The sequence below is a fragment of the Sphaerodactylus townsendi genome, linkage group LG14, assembly GCF_021028975.2.
Source record: "Sphaerodactylus townsendi isolate TG3544 linkage group LG14, MPM_Stown_v2.3, whole genome shotgun sequence".
Lineage (NCBI taxonomy): Eukaryota > Metazoa > Chordata > Lepidosauria > Squamata > Sphaerodactylidae > Sphaerodactylus > Sphaerodactylus townsendi.
This window is the reverse complement of record NC_059438.1, coordinates 37605766-37627847: the sequence shown is the minus strand read 5'-3', so window position 1 is coordinate 37627847 and position 22082 is coordinate 37605766. Positions and strand designations below refer to the sequence as shown.

The window sequence follows — 22082 nt, the reverse complement described above, 5'->3', positions numbered from 1 at the left end:
TGTAGCATACATATCTTTAATTTTTGCTTTTTGAGAGGTGGGAAAAATAAGAGTTGAAGGTGGAAGAACAATTTAAAAAGTGTATTATTTGGACAGAAATGTTCTGATAGTCACAGTACACAGTACAGCAGGTTTTGGATATGAACTTTTATAGTGTATTATCATTAAACATAGCATATTAATTATTGCTAAAATTGTGACATGTAAAAATTCTTACAGTCTACAGTTTGAGGGGTTTTTTTAGTGTTCCTTAAAATTTTCTAATTTTTTCAATTGAAGCAGTCCTCAGACTTTTTCATGCTTTTTCAAACTTTTCTATTTAGAGCGTGAAAAACATTGCCTTAAGAAGCATTTTATTGACTCTGAAAGATAAAACATCTCAGGAAATTCTTTTCATTGCTCCCACAATTTTTCCAATTTTCTGTATTGGAAAGACAGTGGGGAGTTGGCCAGGGTGGGGAGATGTTCCTGTTTCCCCTAGACCCCTCTTGTCTCTGTGTCCCACTGGACTTTTTATTTTTCTGCACTAAACTAGCATGGCTATTCTTTTGCAATTAGCTAAAGTTTGTTTTGCTGAGTGTTAACGTATACCCTGTATGTTGGAGGTTTGAGTAAAGCCACCCTAGTAGACCTTAGAGGAAAGATTCATGCTCCAGAAGGTATTCTTGGTCCAGATTATTTAGGTTTTTAAAAGTCGAAGCCAGCAGAATTTTCCCCAGAAACACATAAGCATCCTTTGTTGTCAATAGGAGGGAGTTCGCTGATGGGTCCAATGCAGTACCTTCATCTAGCTTTCTGAACAGTCTTCAGGGGGCAGTTGACTTAGAAGCCAATTTAGAGACTCCCCTGAGCATGAATGACAGTGACGGTAACATGTTGGTGACAAATCAGTCAAAACTAATGGAAGGACATTCTAGTAGCTAGTCATGATCCAGGAGAGTTCCTAAGTCTGAACCTGATTGTTTAAAGAAAGTTTATTCCTTTGCAGAACAAGCTGCTAAACCTTGCTAACCAGTTTAATTACTCCTTCCCCTGTTTATTTAAATATTCATACCTTGCCTTTTCCCATGGCTGAGGGCAGCTTACAAACCCTGATTTAAGATATATAATATACTATAAAACCCCAATTAACTCTCCCCCTAAACATAAGCCTTCAGACTTACACCCCATAAAAAACCCTAGCAAATAAAATCCCACTGCAAGATTTTAAAAATCTTTGAAACACAGCAGCTTCCGTTTGTTTCATCTTCAGTTGATCTTTGATTTATTCACTCTTGTCCAGTCTGTTACTCTCTCAAGATGCTTGTTCAGACTTCAGCTGTCTCTTTGGCTCATACAAAAAGGAAAAGTTGGGCCAGCATGCAGTTGACCTTCATTCAAAATGGCCAGATGACCTCTTCTGGTAGTTTTGTGTAGATGTTTAATGGCACAAAAGATGAAAATGAACCCTGAGGAATATCATAAGACAAGTTCAACAGAGAAGACCAGTAATGTCCAAAGTAACCAAAGTAGTCTCCATCCCAAAAGCGAATATGAAACATGCTTGAAATAGATTTAGGTAATCTGTTTCATCAAGCTGGCCAAAGATGACCTTCCATCACCCTCCTGAGCTGCTGCTTGAAAGAGGGAAACTAGATACCGGTTTATTTCCTAGGTGAGTTGGATCCAGATGGACTTTTTAAAGTAGAGATCTAATATGGCCATTTACGGTAGATTCTAGATTGTCAAATTACGTGCTCTGTTTCTATAGTTGGTAGAGTATCAAGTTCTCATAAGCTCATCATGAAAAAAAGGAAATAACAATTACACAGAGAACCATGATGCAGTGCAGAATGGGGAATTTGAAAACAAGACATTTTCACAGTTTTATAATGCTGTTTCCTCTTCACCCCAGTGATTGAAGAAACTGGTGTATGTATTAATGAAAATTGAAAACTTGAATGATGAATTGTGTTTCAGAAGGGTTAAATTAAAAACAAGGTTTGTAAATTGAGTTGAAAATACTTTGGATTTTACATTCTTCTATGAAAATTAATGTTTTCCAGGGTAAATTGGTTTAAATCACCAAGAAAAAAAGTCTTTATTTAAATCAAACTCCCAGTTTATATATTTATTAAATGTAGAGTAACTAGTTTGTATGGTTGTAACTGTATGAACCTGTTGATTCAAAACTGGAGCTTTTATTCACCCTCAGAGAGAACATCATATATTTCTTAAATATTTAATGTATTGCTTAAAAAGTTTTATGCAGCACATTCTTTATGTTTAGGTAATTTGATATTCTTGAAAAATCAGGCAAAAACTCTCTTGCAACCTGTAGCCATGACAGTTTTTGTAGACGGTCCTAGCAGGAGTCACTGCTAAGTTAAGAAGTTTCTTTCCATGGTTCCTCTCTATTTGAGTTGGTCATAAGTGCCCCACCCTGTGCTACAAACAAGTATTTTCACTGGATGCCAGGGTTGTGGGTAATTGTTGGGCAGAACAACGTTGTCCATGATGGAAAGTAAATGTCAGTGTTCTTTGCCTGAGTGATGGATCGTTCTAAACATTATACTTGTGGTGTTAAACCAGTTGCAGTGATCAGCCATTGCTACAGCATAAAACAGTAAAAGGTCAGCTTCCTAAATTAGTTATCTGTCTGGTAACTTGCTGCTTCTCCCCAGTGAAGTCAATATAAGTACACTAAGTATTTCTCCTGCATGATGATTGACAGATTTTTGGCACAGTTCTTCCTTTGTAAAGAAGAGCAGCTATTCATAAAAGGGCTACAAATTCTAAGAAATTATTTTCATTCAATTTAGATTTTAATTTAAACCAAGTTATTCTTATAATTTTTTAATGAAACGTTTTATGAAACTTTAAAAACATTAAAACCTGATTTAAATAATGTGTTTGATTTTAAATTTTGTCAAGTATAATGTTGCTGTATAGGTATTGGCATACATTATTGTGTGACTCAAGACAGAGCTGGGAGCTTCTCTTCCCCCCCCCCCCCCCCCCCCCCGGATTGCAGCCCGGGCTAGGGGACAACTGAGCAGCGCAACAAAACATCTACTTACTACTGGCTATAACTGCAGGTGACTCTAAATAGGAAGGCCTGCCCTGCTCCTGTTTAGCATAAATGTTTTAAAAACTGGTTTTTAAAGATATTTGCTGTTTTAATCTCATTAAAATTGGTTTGGAATTTTATTAGAACAATGCATCAGAAATACCCAGTGTATAATAACTATGTAGCTAAATATTTAGGAAAGTAGAAATTAAATAGCTGATTGATTTACACAACCATCTCTGTTGACACCTCTTAACATTCTCTTACTCCAGTAAAAAATAAATGGATGCCATTAAACTCTAAATTCTTCACCTGTGTTTTAATTTTCCTGGCCACAAAAGCTTATGCATAGCAATTTTATTCATCAATCTGTGTAACTAGATACCAGTCACTGGCAGTCGGTCTTGTTTCTAATATGTGAGCATTAAAATTTTGGCTAAGAGCAGCAATTTCGTACTCGATGTTCTTCTTCTTTTACTGTTGTTGTGACTTCCCTAATAGAAACATAATTGCATTGAATCAAAGATCAATTACACTTAAGATGAATTGTAATTGTTTCCAGAAGTTTTTGACGTAGTACATTGCCAAGAAATGTAAAGTTCTCCTGGATTCTTTCTTCATATCTCCTGCATAAAATAGAACTTTCCAAATATACTGTTTAACTTCAAGATATGTAGGACCATCTGTATCAGAGGGACTATTTTCCTTGAGGCAACAGCCAAAAAAAGTAGTTCTTGAAGGAGAATCACAATCTTAATCAAGACTTCATTTCCCCATTTGATTGAATTGATTTGGCTGGATCCAAACATACTAATGAGAGGGGCAATTCCTGCCAATTCCCACTTCTCACTGCTGACCCTCCTCGTGTCATTCCTCAGGGTTTCTTATCTCCGAGTAGCAGAATTTTCTGGAGACTGGTAGGCCGCTGAGGGAGAGGAGAAAGGAAAGTTCCTTTCCACAGCTAGAAAACTTTGTCTTCACTCAGGCAGAGGTGTCCATTTCTCTGTGGAAACAACATGATACTATAGGTTCCCTCAACCTTTGCTGTTTTTCTAAACTTTCTGAATAAATTACCGTATATATTCGTGTATAAGTTGAGTTTTTGTATAAGTTGAGCCACCTTCGATTTATACACGAGTGAGGTGTATTTTTAAAAATATTTTAGGGTTTTTATTTGTCAGCTGCCAGGGGGCGCAGTTTTTAGAGCTAAGCGACACCATTGAGGAACCTGCGGCTCTCAGATGTTCAGGAACTACAATTCCCATCAGCTACCAGCATGGCCAATTGGCCATGCTGACGAAACTGATGAGGTATGGACTATTATCTGAGTTCTTCGCGGCTTTCTTGCAGGGAACCTGCGGCTCCTCTCTCAGATGTTCAGGAACTACAATTCCCATCAGCCTACCAGCATGGCCAATTGGCCATGCTGACAGAACTGATGGGAATTCAGTTCTAGGCTGATTCTGTTTACTCATTCATGCTATCATTGGAATACACTCCTGATGATACCAGCCAAGTTTGGTAACGTTTGGTTCAGGGGGTCCAAAGTTATGGACTCCCAAAGGGGGTGCCCCCATCCCCCATTGTTTCCAATGGGAGCTAATAGTAGATGAGGCTACATTTTGAGGGTCCATAACTTTGGACCTTCTGAACCAAACTTCACCAAACCTGGGTGGTATCATCAGGATAATCTCTTGCTAATACCAGCCAGGTTTGGTTCAGGGGGTCCAAAGTTATGGATCCCCAAAGTGGGTGCTCCCGTCCTCCATTGTTTCCAATGGAAGCTAATTGACCTTTTGAGGGTCCATAACTTTGGACCCCCTGAACCAAACTTCACCAGACCTGGGTGGTATCATCAGGAGGGTCTCCTAAAGATACTCTGAAATGTTAATACTGCTAACATAAACATTCCTCTCCTGATAGTTTGTGTGAATGTCCCTTCTAAAATGACACCTGCCATGTGCAATTTTAAAAATATGTACACTAAAAATAATGAACTATTCTTTTAAAAAGGGTAGTTTTGAGTCACAGTGAACAGGCATGTTCATTCCAGTTTTTATTGTAAGATCCAATGTTTAAAACCTGTCCTTACAAAAAAGCTAAGGTTTTTGTACTTTTAAAGTTATTGTTGATACCATATTGTTCTTGTTGACCCTCTTTTCCAGTTACAGAGCTAGTTTACTGTTTTTCTTTGAAATAAATATTCAAAAATATTTAACCTACTGATGCCTCAATTAATGTAATTTTATTGGTATCTATTTTTATTTTTGAAATTTACCAGTAGCTGCTGCATTTTCCACCCTCGACATTCTTATATTGAAGTCAATAGAGTTTTCCCCAGTTTTTTGTGGTAAAATTAGGTGCCTCGACTTATATGTGGAATTAGAGCTTATACACAAGTATATACGGTAAAAGAGCACTGAACAGTTTGAACCTGTGCATTTTTATTTGGGGATATTGACAGACACAGACTCGAAATATATTTTTGAACATTTTTATCAAAAACTGAAGAAAGTAACTGTTCAGCCTGCGTTCCATATCTGTGGGAGTCTTAGGTTCATGCACCTTACGAAGTGGAACTGCCTCACAGCGGTGTAAACTTCTGTTTTTAGGCTTTCTAAAAGAAAATAGCATGGCCTTCCCTCTGGAATTTAGCTAGTAAATCGTTAGAGCTAGTGACATCGAATAACAATATTGCAGTATTTGAAGTTAACCTAAGTATGACAGCTGCTGATTAAAATATGTTCTCTTCTAATAAAAATAACGCTTTAAAATACTTGACCAAATATTTTTTATTTTTGATATGCCCTAAGGGGAATATATCGAAATAAATTCTTATATATTTGATTTCTTGCTTTCTGGATAAAATTGAAGGTGCTGCTTGTGGTCTCTGAATTGCTAAGTGATGGTTTCTTCTTGGCTTTTTAAATAGGTTTGTGTGTCCGTGGTCAGAAAAGCTGGAAATGGGCAGTGGCATGTTGTGTTTTCCCTCTCCCACATGAACTTTCCTGCTGCGTTTAATCAAACTTGTCATTCATAAACATCCAGAAGTGCTTGCAACAGGATTTGGACAAAGGATTAAAACCTGATTTCAAATCCTAAGTTAAAAACACTCCTAAGTTAGTATTAACCGTGGTTAATGGGGCAGAATACTCCACTGATAGCAGAAATGTCAGTGGATATATAACCTTAATTTTGGTGAAGTCCAAAGTTGAAATAAAAAGGAAAAGAAGGGAACCCATGTTGGGTGAGCTCAGTGGAGTGAACTTGATGGTATAAGTCTGGAAGCCAAGAGTACAAATTTGAGAGGTATTAAAGTTGCCTTCCTATTGCAGTCTCTAGTTCAGGGGTCTGCAACCTGCGGCTCTCCAGATATTCATGGACTACAAATCCAATCAGCCCCTGCCAGCATGGCCAATTGGCCATTCTGGCAGGAGCGGATGTGATTTGTAGTCCATGAATATCTGGAGAGCCGCAGGTTGCAGACCCCTGCTCTAGTTAAAACCAGATTTTCCTCTTCCCTCTTGTGAAAATAGACATTGTTCCCATTACAAGAAATGTGTTGTATTGATACTGACTGAACAAGTTTTGACCTTGACTACATCAAATCACTGTTCAACAATGAAACTTGTAGAATGGAATCACTCTCTCTGATGCCCTTCTCAGTTTTTCTGATGGATGTTTGTTTGTTTGTTTATTAAATTTAGTATACCGCCCTATCCCCGAAGGGCTCAGGGCGGTGAACAACATAAAATCATATATAAAACATACAATTTAAAACAGTTATATTCTAAAATAGTAGCCCACAAAACCCATATCCAACCTTCCACAGAAAAGGAATGGGTCCCAATGATGTTATGGGACCCTATAGGAGAGGGCGGGGGAGGGTTAGAAAGGATGTCTCTAACCTAGTATGCCTCACATGGTTGACTTTTTTTTGGCAGATCCAATTCTTTCTTCATTTAGGAGCCCCCAGTCTTTTTTGACTCTGGGTGATGGGTGCAACCACAAAATGGCTGCCATGGGGGCTAGAGCCAGCCACACAGGATTAGGGAGTGAGATGATGTGTGATGTATCATTTCAACATTTCAGGCAGAAGCTCTTGTTTGATGGGATGTCCTTTGAAATGAACAAATGATTTTAAAATATTTTCTCGCAAGTGCACCGTTTTCTTTTTGTCACATAGTGAAGGTTGTGCTGTGGCAGCTCCGCAGAAAACAGTTTTTAAAATCTGCCCAACCTGTCACATCTCTGATGGCTCCCCAGAAGCCCTGCTGGGCAAAAGCCCCACCTATTTTTGAAAACACTTAGCAGGCACCAAGAAAGGTGCCAGCAGGTGCTTCTGTGCCTTCAGCTCAAGGCAGCTCATAGAACAACACCCAGTGATAACCAAAATAATAAAAACACTTAAAAAAAACCATGACCTGGTATCATGTCTTTATCCACCCAGAAATCCAGTCCCTCACTAGTGTACATCACAAGCTCTAGTTGTTTTCCTACCACCTACCCAAATTCATCATAGAAAAGCCCTGTGAAATAAACTGCCTTGCATTTTTTCCTGAGGCAGGGAAGGTACCCACTTCTCTTCCTCTGGACAAGCTACTCCATAGCTTTGATACTACAGCCAGGAAGGCAAAGGCTTGTGCAGAGGGGGATGGTGCCCTCCTGATACACGTGGAGGGGAGAGATTAGTGTATGGTTCATAGCAGTGGAACTGGTGTATTGTCAGAGCAACAGAATTGATGTATGGTTCACAGAGAGAGAGAGAGAGAGAGAGAGAGAGAGAGAGAGAGAGAGAGAGAGAATCCTTCAGCTAGGTGGGCCCCAGCTTATGAAGGGTGTTAAGGGTAAGAACCACCACCTTAACTAGAGTTTGAAAACCGTTCTAGTTCTTTCAACACAAGTGTAATGTGACATAACACAGTGTGTTGTCAGCAGCATGTTGATGTCCACTAATCCCAAAGCTTCAAACAGCTTCATTTGGTAGTCTGACAAATATACATTGGTGATCATACTGAACCCTGTGGCATCCCATAAGTCTGGCCCCTAACAGAGATTCTACATTTCCCATTGAAAGTCTGTTCATCCCTTTTCATGGAGCCAATACCCCCATCCTTTCAATCCAAAACTCATTTTCCAAATGATGTAACAAAATGAAGTTCTAATGTTGGTCCCTGTCTGAAAATCCCTAGAATGTAACACCTGTAGTGGCACTTTTCTGTAATGCTCTGAAATGACCTGTGTTATGGTGCCTCTTTAACTTCCTTAGTATTCCCTGGTGATTTTTGCTGCCATCAAACCACTTAGTTTAACCCAGAGAACAGGATGACGTTGTTATATTTGGTTGAGTAACAGAATGATTAGCACGTGGGTGCAGCTGTGGTGAAGAGAGCTTTCATTCTGTTTTTATTAAACAGAAATATAGTTTATTAAGAAGTACAAAAGTTTTCTTTATACTACTAACTTTTTAGTTGCAAGAGAGGTGCAAGTCCTCTTTCTTTCTTAAAGTTCCCTGAGTAGATATAGTTACAAGGACTTATTTTTACTATTTGTCACTTAGGCTAATACCTTCCACACAAAGAAAACAGACTTCTCTTCTTCCACAGCACCTGACTCAGCCTCTCGAACTCTTTTCTCTCCTTTCTTTCACAATCCACCTGAGCAAACCCAGTCAACTTCGTCTCCTCGTGTACAGCTGTCATCCAATCATAAGATCCTTCACACAATCATCCAGCCTACCTCCTTTTTTTACCTTAAAGACCTGCATTTTTAAACCACAGCAGACACTAATTGATTCGCAGAAATTAATTCACAGAAATTAAGCATATACAGAATATTGCACAGCAATAAAATATATACATTAATTCACAGAGGCGAAACATACAGAATATTTATACCACAAAACATTACAGGAGTGTTGTTCTGTGTTAAAGACCACTCCCGTTTCAATAAGACCAGCACAAAAAGATTACTTTCCCCCCCCCAGCAACTAAAGTTGCTTCTGACCCAAAATAGGTCTTAAACCAGACTAAAATGTGTCAAGGGTAGAGATCATTCAGATACCACTAAAATTTCTATGTCTTGATGGCCTTTGAAGGGCACCTTCAGCTGCAACTAGAAAAGATACATTTTATGACAAATGGAACTGTTATTCGACAGAAAAAATGTCGCAGTCTGAACAGGGATAGCAGACCTGTTTGGACATAGACTTATTTACCATTGCACTCATCAATAGTGTGTTGTCAGTATGCGTTTTACAGCATATTAAGTGTAGATATAGTCACATTTAAAGAAAGAGCTTTTTGACAATATTGTACAGTCTGCAGTTTACTTACATATTTGACATAGTCCATATTTTGAATGAATGTTAAGCATTTCACTCATTCCAACACTTCCAGTTTTTATTGTGGAAAAACTGGAATGGTGTAAGTCCTTCAGGTGGGGGATGCTTATTTGTGGGAAGCCCCCCCCCCTTACTTTGGATAGAGGAGTTCTGCAGCTGCATATATGAACTCTGCTAGTTCAAACGAAGAAATTAAATATATCAGAGCTTGGTAAATGTCTCAGAATACTTTATCACACTGAAGGACTGAGTGAAATTCAGCATGAGTAATGATTCGGGATTGCATAGGGGACTTCCTTTACCTAATACAAATAAGGTACAGTGCAGCCTTGGAAATAAGCTGCCATTTCTTCCCATAGTTTAGCTGGTTTGGGGGTGGGTGGGCGGATTTCTTAGTACTGATCCTTGAAAAGGCAACTTGCTTCCCTCAGATCCTTTCCAAGTCAGCATGAGATACAAAATCTGTGATTGTCCATGAGATGTTTTAGGGCTATTATACATGTTGCAGCAGAGCTTATGTGTAACCAGATGCTAATTTTAAAACAGTGGAAGAACTGTTGCTACTTGTTGGCTTATTTGTGGTTGGATTTTTAATAGCTGTATCATGATAAAAATGATTTTACATGCTTGTTTGCTTGCGCTCTGATTTCAGTGTACATACAAGTAAGTTGTGTACCTGTTACCTGTTTTTAAAATAGACAGTCTAAGACCAAAGGATATAGAACAGAGGTGTTCAACTCTGGCCCTTCAGATGTTTATGGACTACAATTCCCATCAGCCCCTCCTGGCATGGCCAGTTGGGAATTGTAGTCCATGAACATCTGATGCGCCAGAGGTAGACACCCCGATGTAGAGGAACTTGTATTTGGCAACTACCAGGGGGAAACTGATTCCCATTCTCTCCACTCCCCCTCCCCAGGCCTCATTCCTGTCCCCTCTTGAAGTCCCTTTTGACTCAGGAAAAATAATTATTGAGGCCTAGAGGTCTGTGGGAATGAATAGCAATATAGGTCCAGAAGATTTTCAGGAGGAGAGTGAAGGGAATGAAGTTGCCCCACACATCAGCACCATCTGATGGAACAGAGCGGTAAAGTCCTTTTCCCACCTTACTGCAGCCTTTTGACCTGTGTGGTTCTTCACTGTAAAGTTCATCTTTCCAAGAATCAAGAGACTGCAAGCAATCTCCTAGTGGCAGCTCCTTGGATACAAGCAATTAGTTAGAGAACTGTGGTACAGTTCTCCTTAATAGAAAAGTTCGAATGGTACACATGTGGTATTGAAACAAATACTAAGCCTGCCTTAAACAAAAGAAATTGGTGTAAACATCAAGCTGCATTAAGCAATACAGTACAAATTTTAGTTTGGTATTGTAATTTACTGCATGGTAAAGTATCTAGAACGTGACTTTAAGTATATTGAGGTGATAGAAAACAGCATAATTTTGATAGCATGTCAGCAGTGAATTGCCTTTGCATCTAAATCTGCATCTGATTCCAATTTGTTTTGCAATTTTTTTTCTGTAAATTGGTGTCATCTTTAAATTAGGTGAAAAAGAATTGAAGCCTCAAATGTTGATACTACTGAACGTTTTTCATCCTTGTTGTATATCTTACTTTGGGATGATTTTTTACAAAATAAATAAAAATAAAATAGAGGAGTTGGAATTAAGGGCAGGAAATAAAAATTGTGAAGTCCTGGAGCTAGCTTTGCTTTTTTAGTGTTGTGATTAAACTTATGGTAAACTCTCAAAGGAGCTTCTAATTTCTTGGCATGTTTGCAACTGACTACTTTAACTAATAGCGCATGTGGCTGAATTTTAAAACAGTCTCTCTGCATTTTTGTGTGGTTTTCATACTAACCTCAACCTACGCTGAAGGAATTGGTAAATTGTCCACTGCCGATGGTAAAGCCTTCGCAGATCCTGAAGTGCTCCGAAGATTGACTTCTTCTGTCAGCTGTGCATTGGATGAAGCTGCTGCTGCGTTGACGCGGATGAGAGCAGAGAACAATCACAACGCGGGACAAGTGGACAAGTATGTATTGCTCTGCTTATATCTTCTTTAAAATCTAGACATCAGGGCTAATTGGGGTGCTGTGTGGTTTCCGGGCTGTATGGTCATGTTCTAGCAGCATTAAGAACATAAGAACATAAGAACAAGCCAGCTGGATCAGACCAGAGTCCATCTAGTCCAGCTCTCTGCTACTCGCAGTGGCCCACCAGGTGCCTTTGGGAGTTCACATGTAGGATGTGAAAGCAATGGCCTTCTGTGGCTGTTGCTCCCGAGCACCTGGACTGTTAAGGCATTTGCAATCTCAGATCAAAGAGGATCAAGATTGGTAGCCATAAATCGACTTCTCCTCCATAAATCTGTCCAAGCCCCGCTTTTAAAGCTATCCGGGTTGAGTGGTACATCACCACCTCCTGTGGCAGCATATTCCAAACACCAATCACACGTTGCGTGAAGAAGTGTTTCCTTTTATTAGTTCTAATTCTTCCCCCCAGCATTTTCAATGAATGCCCCCTGGTTCTAGTATTGTGAGAAAGAGAGAAAAATTTCTCTCTATTAACGGTACTCTACCCCATGCATAATTTTATAGACTTCAATCATATCCCCCCTCAGGCGTCTCCTCTCCAAACTAAAGAGTCCCAACGGCTGCAGCCTTTCCTCGCCAGGAAGGTGCTGCGGTCCCTCAATCATCCTCGTTGCCCTTCTCTGCACTCTTTCTATCGCTTCGATATCCTTTTTTGAGATGTGGCGACCAAGAACTGGACACAGTACTCCAAGATGCGGAAGTCGCACCACGGCTTTATATAAAGGGCATGACAATCTTTGCAGTTTTATTCTCAATTCCTTTCCTAATTATCCCCAGCATAGAGTTTGCCTTTTTCACAGCTGCCATGCATTGAGTTGACATTCCCATGGAACTATCAACTAAGGCGGCTAAATCACTTTCCTGGTCTGTGACTGACAGCACTGACCCCTGTAGCATGTAATGGCGGAAGTTTACGGATTTTTTGCCCCTATGTGCATCACTTTGCATTTTTGCTACATTGAACTGCATTTGCCATTTTCTTAGCCCACTCACCTAATTTATCAAGGTCCGCTTGGAGCTCCTCGCCAATCCTTTGTGGTTCTCACCACCCTACATAATTTGGTATCATCTGCAAACTTACGGCCTGCACGCTACCCACCACCCTACTTCCAGGTCATTTATGAATAGGTTAAAGAGCACTGATTGGCATCACGGATCCTTGGGGGACACCACTCCCTACATCTCTTCATTGTGAGAATTACTCATTTACACTCACTCTTTGCTTACTGTTTCTCCAACCAGTTTTTAATCCATGGGAGGACTTCCCCTCTTATTACTTCATTGCTGAGTTTTCTCAATAGTCTCTGGTGAGGAACTTTGTCAAAAGCCTTTTGGAAATCCAAGTAGACAATGTCCACTGGTTCCCCCTTATCCACATGCCTGTTTACATCCTCAAAGAACTCTAGTAAGTTTGTAAGACAGGATTTGCCTCTGCAAAAGCCATGCTGACTCTTTCTCAGCAGGTTTTGCTTTTCTACATGTTTTATAATTTTATCTTTAATGACAGATTCTACTAATTTACCAGGAACAGATGTCAAACTGACTGGCCTGTAATTTCCCGGGTCCCCCCTAGATCCTTTCTTAAAGATTGGTGTGACTTCAGGGGGCCACATAGGATCTGACAGGATCTGACTTCATAGGATCTGACTATCAGATCCTCTGAAGATGCCAGCCACAGATGCAGGCGAAACGTCAGGAGAGAATGCTGCTAGAACACGGCCATACAGCCCGGAAACCACAACACCCCAGTGATTCCGGTCATGAAAGCCTTTGACAATACATCAGGGCTCATTGTTTTGGGTGCATTTTGCAATTGCTGCTCTCAATTTCAGTGGTTCATGAAGGAACAACAGCAGGTCTTGATCTGAATTTCAGAAATAAAGCCAGAAATATAAATGTCTGACCACTTGTGGCCATGGTGGCCACTGACTGACACTTTAATGAAGCTTTTAATAGTAGGAACGGAAATTTGAACCAGAACAGGTAATTCAGTGCCATGAAGCAGACATTTCTTCATCAGGTATGCACTGTATTCTGATAGGTGCCATGAAAGTGAGGTGTTCTATTGTCTATATCAGGGGTCCCCAAACTACGGCCCGGGGGCCAAATGTGGCCCCCTGAAGGCATTTATCCGGCCCGCCAGGCATGGCGGCGATGGCTCCATTCATGTGCAGTGGGGGCTCGAGGGAGAGAACGACTAGCGGCTGTCCGATTACGGATACATGATGGCACCCCCAAATCTCCATGAATTTTCTGACCCAGAGTTGGAAACCTTACATGTGGCAACACCTGCTCCACCCTTCCCTCTCAGCTACTCCATGTGTTGCTCTCAGGCTTTCTGTTCCGCCTCACTCCCATTGGCATCAGCCAGGCTGGCGAATCGCTCGCTGGCTGCTAGGGAGGAAAGAACCCAGGAAGATACCTGATCCTGGGTTAGATGGAATGTTTCATTGGGAAAGTTCTGCTTTTTTTTTTTTACAGGGGAAGGTATTCCACAGCCTCCCCAACAATATTTGGAGCCCACCCTGTACTTGACATACTTTGGTCACTGTTCTAAAAATAGACCATGACAGAAAGGCAGAAAGGTGAAATCAAACATTTTACAATCATTTGTGCATAGGAATTTGTTCATAGTTTTTTTTAGTCCGGCCCTCCAACAGTCTGAGGGCCAGTGAACTGGCCCCCTGTTTAAAAAGTTTGGGGACCCCTGGTCTATATTATTATATCGTGTAGTTGTGGTACTAAAAACTGAGATCCAGCTTGGCAAAGATGGTGTGGTGTTATAGAACATTCATGAACATTCCACCAGTTTGGGTAAGTTTTCAAAAGCTATGAGTGACAAGAGAGCTCCGCTGGGATGAAGGGATGAAACCCTCCTACAGATTTTTTGGGAGTGGATGGCTTAGTCAGAAGCAGTGCAGAAAGGAAAGCAGCCTGAGGGACAAGAAAACCACAAGCCACGATGGTGAAGAAGAAAGGATAGAGAACAAGCTGTTTTCTAAGGAAGAGGGACCAGAAGGAAAGGAGCAGGTGGAGGACACAGTTAAGCAGTGAAGCATTTCCTGCTACTGAACAGCATGCCAGGAAAAACTAATCTGTGACAGACTGCTGAAGGGTCCTGGGGCATAGAAGTGGTGGGGTATGATGACAGGGGTTGAATTTCACATATGCAATTGAACTAAACAGCTACTTATTGGGTTGCTGGCTTCCATTGTATGTCATTGCTTGGATGACAGACAGAAGCATTTTCAATGCTGATCTTATCGTGTAGTGATTTTTAGTAGCTTTCTTAATAAAGGGTGGGAAGGAATACAGGAATACAGCAGCAGTGGCGTAGTGGTCAAGAGCAGGTGCATTCTAATCTGGAGGAACCAGGTTTGATTCCCCGCTCTGCCGCCTGAGCTGTGGAGGCTTATCGGCGGAATTCATATTAGCCTGTGCACTCCCACGCACGCCAGCTGGGTGACCTTGGGCTAGTCACAGCTTTTTGGAGCTCTCTCAGCCCCATCTACCTCACAGGGTGTTTGTTGTGAGGGGGGAAGGGCAAGGAGATTGTAAGCCCCTTTGAGTCTCCTGCAGGAGAGAAAGGGAGGATATAAATCCAAACTCCTCCTCCTCCTCCTATGCTGTGAAATTCCAGTATGACAGCCTGGGGCATGCCTGTGATTGACCAGCATATTTAAGACTTCTGTCCTTCTTGGCACCGTTCTATCTCCTTGCCATACCTCCTGTTTTGAATAGTTTGTTTTTTCAGCCTCTGCCTTGTTCTCAGCTCTTATTTGTACATTGATTGACTGGTACAAAGTGAGATCAGGATTTATTTTATGGACTTATTAAATTACTTCATAGTTGACACATATTGAGTGAGCATTAGTGTGGTTACATCTACTATATCCAGTTTTGCAAACAAGATTTGAATTTCTATAGAAAACTTTGAATAGCAAGACCTGTGTGTCATGTTTTATAAACATCTTCTGCTCTCAACAATAACGGGGACAATATGTATCACAGGTTAGCACAGAGTTAGCACAGAGAAGTAGTACTCTGCCTTAAATATTGGCAGATTTCTGTCCAGAATGCAACTCCTTAGAAGATACCAGTCCTGAGTCTTGGGAAGTATTTTGTGTATCCTATACTGTTTAGATAAATTTTAAATTAAGAAAATGCTTCCCACAACTTCAAGAATACCATTGTACCAAACCAGCATAATTTTAAAATCTTGATTCTACCCTTCTTCTCTTCTTGAGCAATCTTTGCTTCATTATGTCTCTGTCAACATCACAATTCATATTGTATGTGTTTCTGTGTTTAAAAATTCTCTACCATTACTGTCCTAGAGCTGCCCCACAGCTTCACAGAGATTGCCCTCAAAGCCCATCTTGTTCCTTCTCCAAATGGAAACTGTTTTTAAGGCATTACAACTCTTCAGTTCTGTCACTTGGAATGACACGTTCTCCAGATGATCCTATTTGCATTCTTCAAATAGATGCAAAATTTCCTGCTTCGAACATTCTTTTCCTGTCAAAAGGGAACCAGGAAGGCACATAAGAGTTTGTTGGCCTCTCCTTAGGAACAGGCTCATTAGGACTGAGAGGGGCCAGAATTCTCTCTGCAGGGTTTTTCCCCCTTTGAATAGCTTTTGTAGAACAACATCCTTTTTGCATGAACCCTCTTTTAAAGGACACTGGCTTTCAAATTTGAAAGTTGTATGCAAGAACCATTTTTAGTTAATGGCAGGTTACCATTTGTGGTGGTTATGGCAGCTGTTTTCCATATGCATTTATTGTAACATTTTCTTCCAGTCGCAGTTTGGCAGAAGCATGTTCAGACGGGGATGTAAATGCAGTCCGGAAGCTACTGGATGAAGGAAGGAGCGTAAATGAACACACAGAAGAAGGGGAGAGTCTCCTTTGTTTGGCGTGTTCGGCTGGTTATTATGAGTTGGCACAAGTGAGTAGATAGTAGTCAGCTAAACTGTTCTTGCATGCTCTGAAAATGAAAGACATTTTACATATAAACTATTTTAGTTGGAAGTATGTGGCATCCCTGAAAGGTCCATATGGGTACTGTTATGCCGAAATATGTAACAAGTCCAGCAGTAACTTACATTCTGTTGAAAGGCTTAATTCTAGCAAGATCTGTAAAAGCAACATTGTGAAGGTCATGCACCAGATTTTCTTGGCATGTCACTGAATAATGATGGATTTCTGATGGCTGCTTGCTAGAGCTAACTTTTTTATGTTAGCACAGTACCTGTGGTGGAGATGTAACTTTGCAATGAAAGCGGCTTTGAAAGTAATTGTTCTGGAGGCGACTGAGGGCATCTTGGGTGGGTGATTTCCCAACCCTTTCTCAGGGAGGCAGGAACTAAAACTTGCTACTTCCTGTGGAAGGCTTGGGCGTCCATCTCATGCTCCAGTATTTTTCCTGCCTCAACAGGGAGAGCAGTGATTCCACTGAGCTCCATAGCCAGTACAAGTTTTCTCTTCTTCTTTTATAGAAGTGAATTGGCTCTATGTGAGTGAAGATCATCACCTGCTTGTGGATGCGCCACTCTGTGCCCCCCACCCCTCATGGGGTCTGGCTCGTGTTCCCTTAGCTACCCCTACTGCGAAAAAAGAAGTGCAGTGCTTTTTTAGAAGTGACAGCGGTTTTGCAGAACAAGCTTACCATCTTGGTTTAGCCCTTTCTAACCCTTCTCTTATTTTTGTCATTGAACTTCATGCAGTATTACCACATTTTTGTGGGCCACTTTAAACATTGGAGCTACAAAATCTGGGAAGATGATGGTCTTAAAATGTGATCTTGAACCTGCTTTATGCCAAAGTTAGTTATGGACAGTGGATTTGGAGACAAATGATTGTTTAAATTATTGGAGGAGTCTAGTGGTTTCGAAGAACTTCAGGTTGAGGAAATGAGTAGTGTGAACATGAATCATCTGAGTTCTAATACTTGCTTCTGCACTTGCTAAGTACAGCCAACACTGTAGCTTCTCAAATGAGTGTGACATTGATGATTCCTGCTATTCTCACACAGGGGTTCTCTTCATAAGCAGTTGAGTGTTCCTCTAGTATTAAGCTGAGAGAGAGGGAGGGCAGGCAGTGAGGACAAACAGGTGCATGTTCAGATGATGAGTATTTTGTAAAAGAGATCTTGACTGCAGGGCTGGACTGGGAGACTCTTCCCTCTCCCTGGAATCTGAGGTAGCCTGGTTAATGGGATTAAACTGGTTCAGGTCACTCTTGCCTTTGTTTGCAGGAGAGACTAAAGATAGAAGAGAAGCTGATGTGCTGTAACTGGCTAGGCTTTCCTGCCTTCAGTTATTGCATCTTGAGGATTAGCTGCCTCTTGTTGCCATAGCACAGCACTGTGGTGGTTTCTGGCTCCTCCTCCTCCTGTGCTAAGGCTGAGAGATGGGGGCAAAGAAGATGGGACGGGTGCAAGTACAGTGCTGTTCTTTCCTTCCAGGAAGTACTGGAAGTACTAAGAGCACAGGTAGAGCACAGGTAGATGCAGTTTCTGCTTGTCTTCTAGCCCAGGGCTGTTTTTGCACTCCCAACACTGGTAGCAAATTGAACTGTTGTAACAGCTCTCCAGACAACTTCAGTTTAGTGATCTTCCCTATTTCAATGCCACATCCTTTTCAACTGTGTGTGGCATCATCTCTTTCTGTCCGTCCTATGCTGTCTTTTAGTTTCTTCCTCTGCCTCCCTCCCAGCCTCTGTATCTTGCAAACCCTTTGAGAAGGGATTGTGTTCTGTTCAGGACCTATAGCCTGCTTTCTTCTAGGCATTACACAGAACGTAAATAAACAGACTTTTTGCTGAACCTCTCATTTTTCCCCTCCACTGAGAGAATTAACAAGGTAGATCTTTTAAAGGTGAAAAGACTGGGAAGTAAAATGATAATGATCAACGTTAGTGAGCTTCTGTTTCATTTACGCAGGTGTTGCTTGCCATGCATGCCAATGTTGAAGATCGAGGTAATAAAGGAGACATAACCCCACTCATGGCAGCAGCCAGTGGAGGCTATGTGGACATTGTGAAATTGCTGCTTGTTCATTGTGCTGATGTCAATGCCCAGTCTTCCACAGGTAAGTGTACTTAAAGGCAATAAAAATACAGGAATACAAATTGGAAGTGTTTCAGATTATGTACTCTTGCAGAAAATAAATATTGATCAATTGTGTTGATTTGTATCTTCTACAATAAATACTGATCAATTGTGTTGATTTGTATCTTCTACAATGCCATTTGTAGAAGATAGATTGAAAAGGTTCTGCAGCTGGTCTGACAAATAGAGTTGTACATAAACTCCTGGCCCAGGTGGCAGTCCTCCAAGCCACAATGAAGTGCATGGTCAAGTTGAGGAGCTGTGTGGTGTAGTGGTTAAGAATGCTGGACTCTAATCTGGAGATTTGATTCCCCGCTTCTACACATGAAACCTGCTGGGTGACCTTGGGCTAGTCACAGTTCTCTCAGAACTCTCTCCGCTCTTCCTACCTTGCAAGGTGTCTGTTACGGGGAGAGGAAGGGAAGGGGTTTGTAATCTGCTTTGAGACTCCTAATGGTTGAGAAAAGCAGGATATAAATCCAGACTCCTCTTCTTCTCATCTCCGTGTTCTTCTGTTGTACAGAGGAAGCATGACAGGAAGTAATCTCCTAGAGTTGGGCTGCAGAAAGATAGATGTGTTGTCAGATGTGTTTTAAAGAAAGTTCATATATGCTCCATCTCCTGGAAGAGTTCCAGTCATAGCTAACAGCCAAAGGGCTGGGTGGTAAGGAGGAATCTGTGACAGGAGGGAAGCCAGGTTCCAAGAGGGCAGAGAAGAGAGTTTTGATCAGGAGTGGGACATCAGAACACCTCAGCGATAGCCCGTGATTTGAGGTACTTCCACGGGGAAGCTGTTCTCTTGGGAACCAGGGATTTCAGTATTGCCTTTTTGTTCTGTTCTCTCATAAGTTTTAGTAGGTATGAAAACCCTGCGTAGCTAAGTGGTCTGGCATAGAGTCTCAGGCACTCCTGTCCTGTGCTGAACCCCTTGTTAATATAAACAAGGTAAAACAAGCTGTGATAAGTCTGTAAATAGTTACTTCTGTTTTACATTCTCTAAGTGTTAAATGTAGCTGAAAAGAAAAACTATGTTACTAAGCATAGTGTCTGTAGAATAAACTTCTGAGTTTTAATTAGCGTATGCTTGTCTCTGAATCCTCAAATAAGGAAATAAGTATAGTTAATTATTCAGGGGACTTTAGTACTTCTGTCTAAAGATGGGCCCTTTCCACACAAATCTCCTAAAACAATTTCAAACACACACACACACACCACACACACACACACTTTTGTTCACATTCACCCCCTTCAAACAATTCCTGGCCACCATTATGTGATTTTTGCTTTCTTTTTTTTCCCCATTCTGTGTTGAATTGATGCAGTGAAAATGGTGCCAAGGACAATAGATTGCACAGCATCTGGAGAAGTTTTCAAAATGTTTCACCCAGAGAATCATTTTAAAAGGGGATTCATTTAAAACATTTCGAGGCTGAAAATAAAACATTTTGGGATAAAAGCAGCGTGAAACTCCATGAAGGAAATGTTTTATTTCTTGCCTGAAAATATTTTGAAGGAATTGTGTGGAAAAGCCCAGGTATTCCTGCAGACAAAGTAAGGGATTTTATATGCTTTTGATATGCAGACCAGGTAAGTCAGTGTAGGAGTGGGGAGGCTTATTGAATCTTGGAGAAGGAGTTAAGAGTGGAGTGGGATTTTCTAATTATTTCTTCCTCCCACTTGTGGAGACTGGCCAAGGCCAGAGAGTGAGCTGATGAAATCCCAGTTCCCCATAGTCAGGAACCCACAAATTTTGACTTGATTAAGCAGCTAATACTTTCACTTCGTTCAATTGGCTGGTTTGATTAGCCCTGCTGAGTGACTGCAGGATTTCGCTTTCTGAGTTGGATGGGTTATTCCTGCCCATTCTTCTGGGAGGCAGGACTAATTCTAAACTTGGTCCCCTACTGGCCCCAGGAACTCTGGTTTAGTTTCTGCCTCGCATGGGAGAGCAGCTTAGAGAGAGACTCTATCTTCTCTTCTGAATTTTCAACCTATATATACTTTTCAACCTGTTTTTCTTCTGCTGCCTTGTTGCCTTTTACCTCCTCTCTGAACCTGCCTCTTGCTCTCAGTTTTGCCTTCCTTCCTTCTTCTTTCCACTTCTGTCCCCTCTGCTCCCCTCAGGAGCAATGGCAGATTCAGTGGGCACCATTACTCTGCGTGCTGCTCGAACTTCTGTTGGGAGGGGACGAGGACTCCGACCTCCAGCCCTCCTGACACGCTTGTGGGCAGTGGACGCTGCAAACACTAAAGGACAAACTCAGACTGCAAAAGTGCAAGCAGCTCTATGCACCCTCTAAGAAAGGTGTGAAAAAGGCAACTAAGCTGAAGAACACCGAGGAGATGGCCAGTTCGACACGGCTTCGTAACAATGACCAGGACTGTCCTCCAGCCACTATCACAGCTGATTTTCAGAGTCAGGTTTGTGGTTGCTGCACTGAAAATTCAAACAATGTAAGACCTGTCCTGTTTACTTTCGACCCCATGGGAAGGCAGCTATCTCACATGGCAGTCTGGTGGCCATGTTTCCCCTGAGATTTTTCTGCCATAATTCAGCATTCCTTGAGGGAGGAGATGTAACATTCTATGTGTGATGAGTTCATTTACCTCCAGCAGTCTCCCCCTCCTGCTGATTGGTTCCCTGCTTCCTCCCCACACCCCAATATCATGTCTTCAACCCCCTCAGTGTTATCTGAACAGGGGAAGGCATCCCCATCTTCACAGCTTTCTCCCTGTCCATGGCTTACAAAGGCAGACTTGAAGGCCACAATCACTAACCTCAGTGCAGGAGCAGCCAAGGCCACCTAGCCTCAGGTTCTCAACCTGGCAGGGAAATGGAAGAGGGAGAGTTCTCCTCTGAGGAGGAAGAGGAAAACGAAGCTGATGTCTTCCCTCCTCACATCTTCAATACTGATGACTTTCAGTTCCTTCTTTCCAAGGCCATCATGACTCTTGATCTCTCTGAGCAATCAGACTCAACCAAGGAAGAAAGGAAACCCAAAACCAAACCAAAGGGTCCCGAGGAATTTTTCTCTTGGACCACCTGTTCTGAAAAGGTCTCTCCTTTCCCAGAATTTTTTGATACTGTGGTCAGGATGGAATTGGAGAGACCCATGGCAATCAAGCAGCCCCCTGCAGTAGCCAAAATAGCCAAAAAGCTTTATACCCTAGACAGCCAGGCCATGGAGATGTTAGAATCTCCTTTAATCGACACCCCAGTAGCCGCCCTTCAGTCCTCAGATCTTCTGTCTGTCAATGGGAAAGGTAATGTTAAGGACCCATTACACAGAAAGGTGGAGTTTGCTGTCAAGAAAGCTCTCAAGCCTCTGTCCTGTCCATCAGAGCTGCCTGAGTGTCAGCCATCATTTCCAAGTCCTTGATTGTCTGGGCCAGGAAACGTGCCCAATTTGTTTCCCCAGAAAATAAGAGGCTTCAGGAAGGGGTAAACTGACTCCACACAACTGTGTCCTTCCTAGCTGATTT

The 22082-nt window shown here is 41.5% G+C and overlaps 1 protein-coding gene across 6 annotated transcripts in view; it reads left to right on the top strand.

Annotated features, from left to right (window-relative positions):
• ANKHD1 (ankyrin repeat and KH domain containing 1) overlaps window positions 1–22082 on the top strand; it is a 117586-nt gene that overhangs the window by 30588 nt on the left and 64916 nt on the right. For all 6 annotated transcript variants that reach the window (XM_048515469.1, XM_048515471.1, XM_048515473.1 and 3 more), the window contains exons 3-5: window positions 11269–11425; window positions 16289–16436; window positions 18432–18579. In XM_048515469.1, coding sequence (XP_048371426.1) covers window positions 11269–11425; window positions 16289–16436; window positions 18432–18579 — 453 coding nt within the window. The remainder of the gene's footprint in view (window positions 1–11268; window positions 11426–16288; window positions 16437–18431; window positions 18580–22082) is intronic.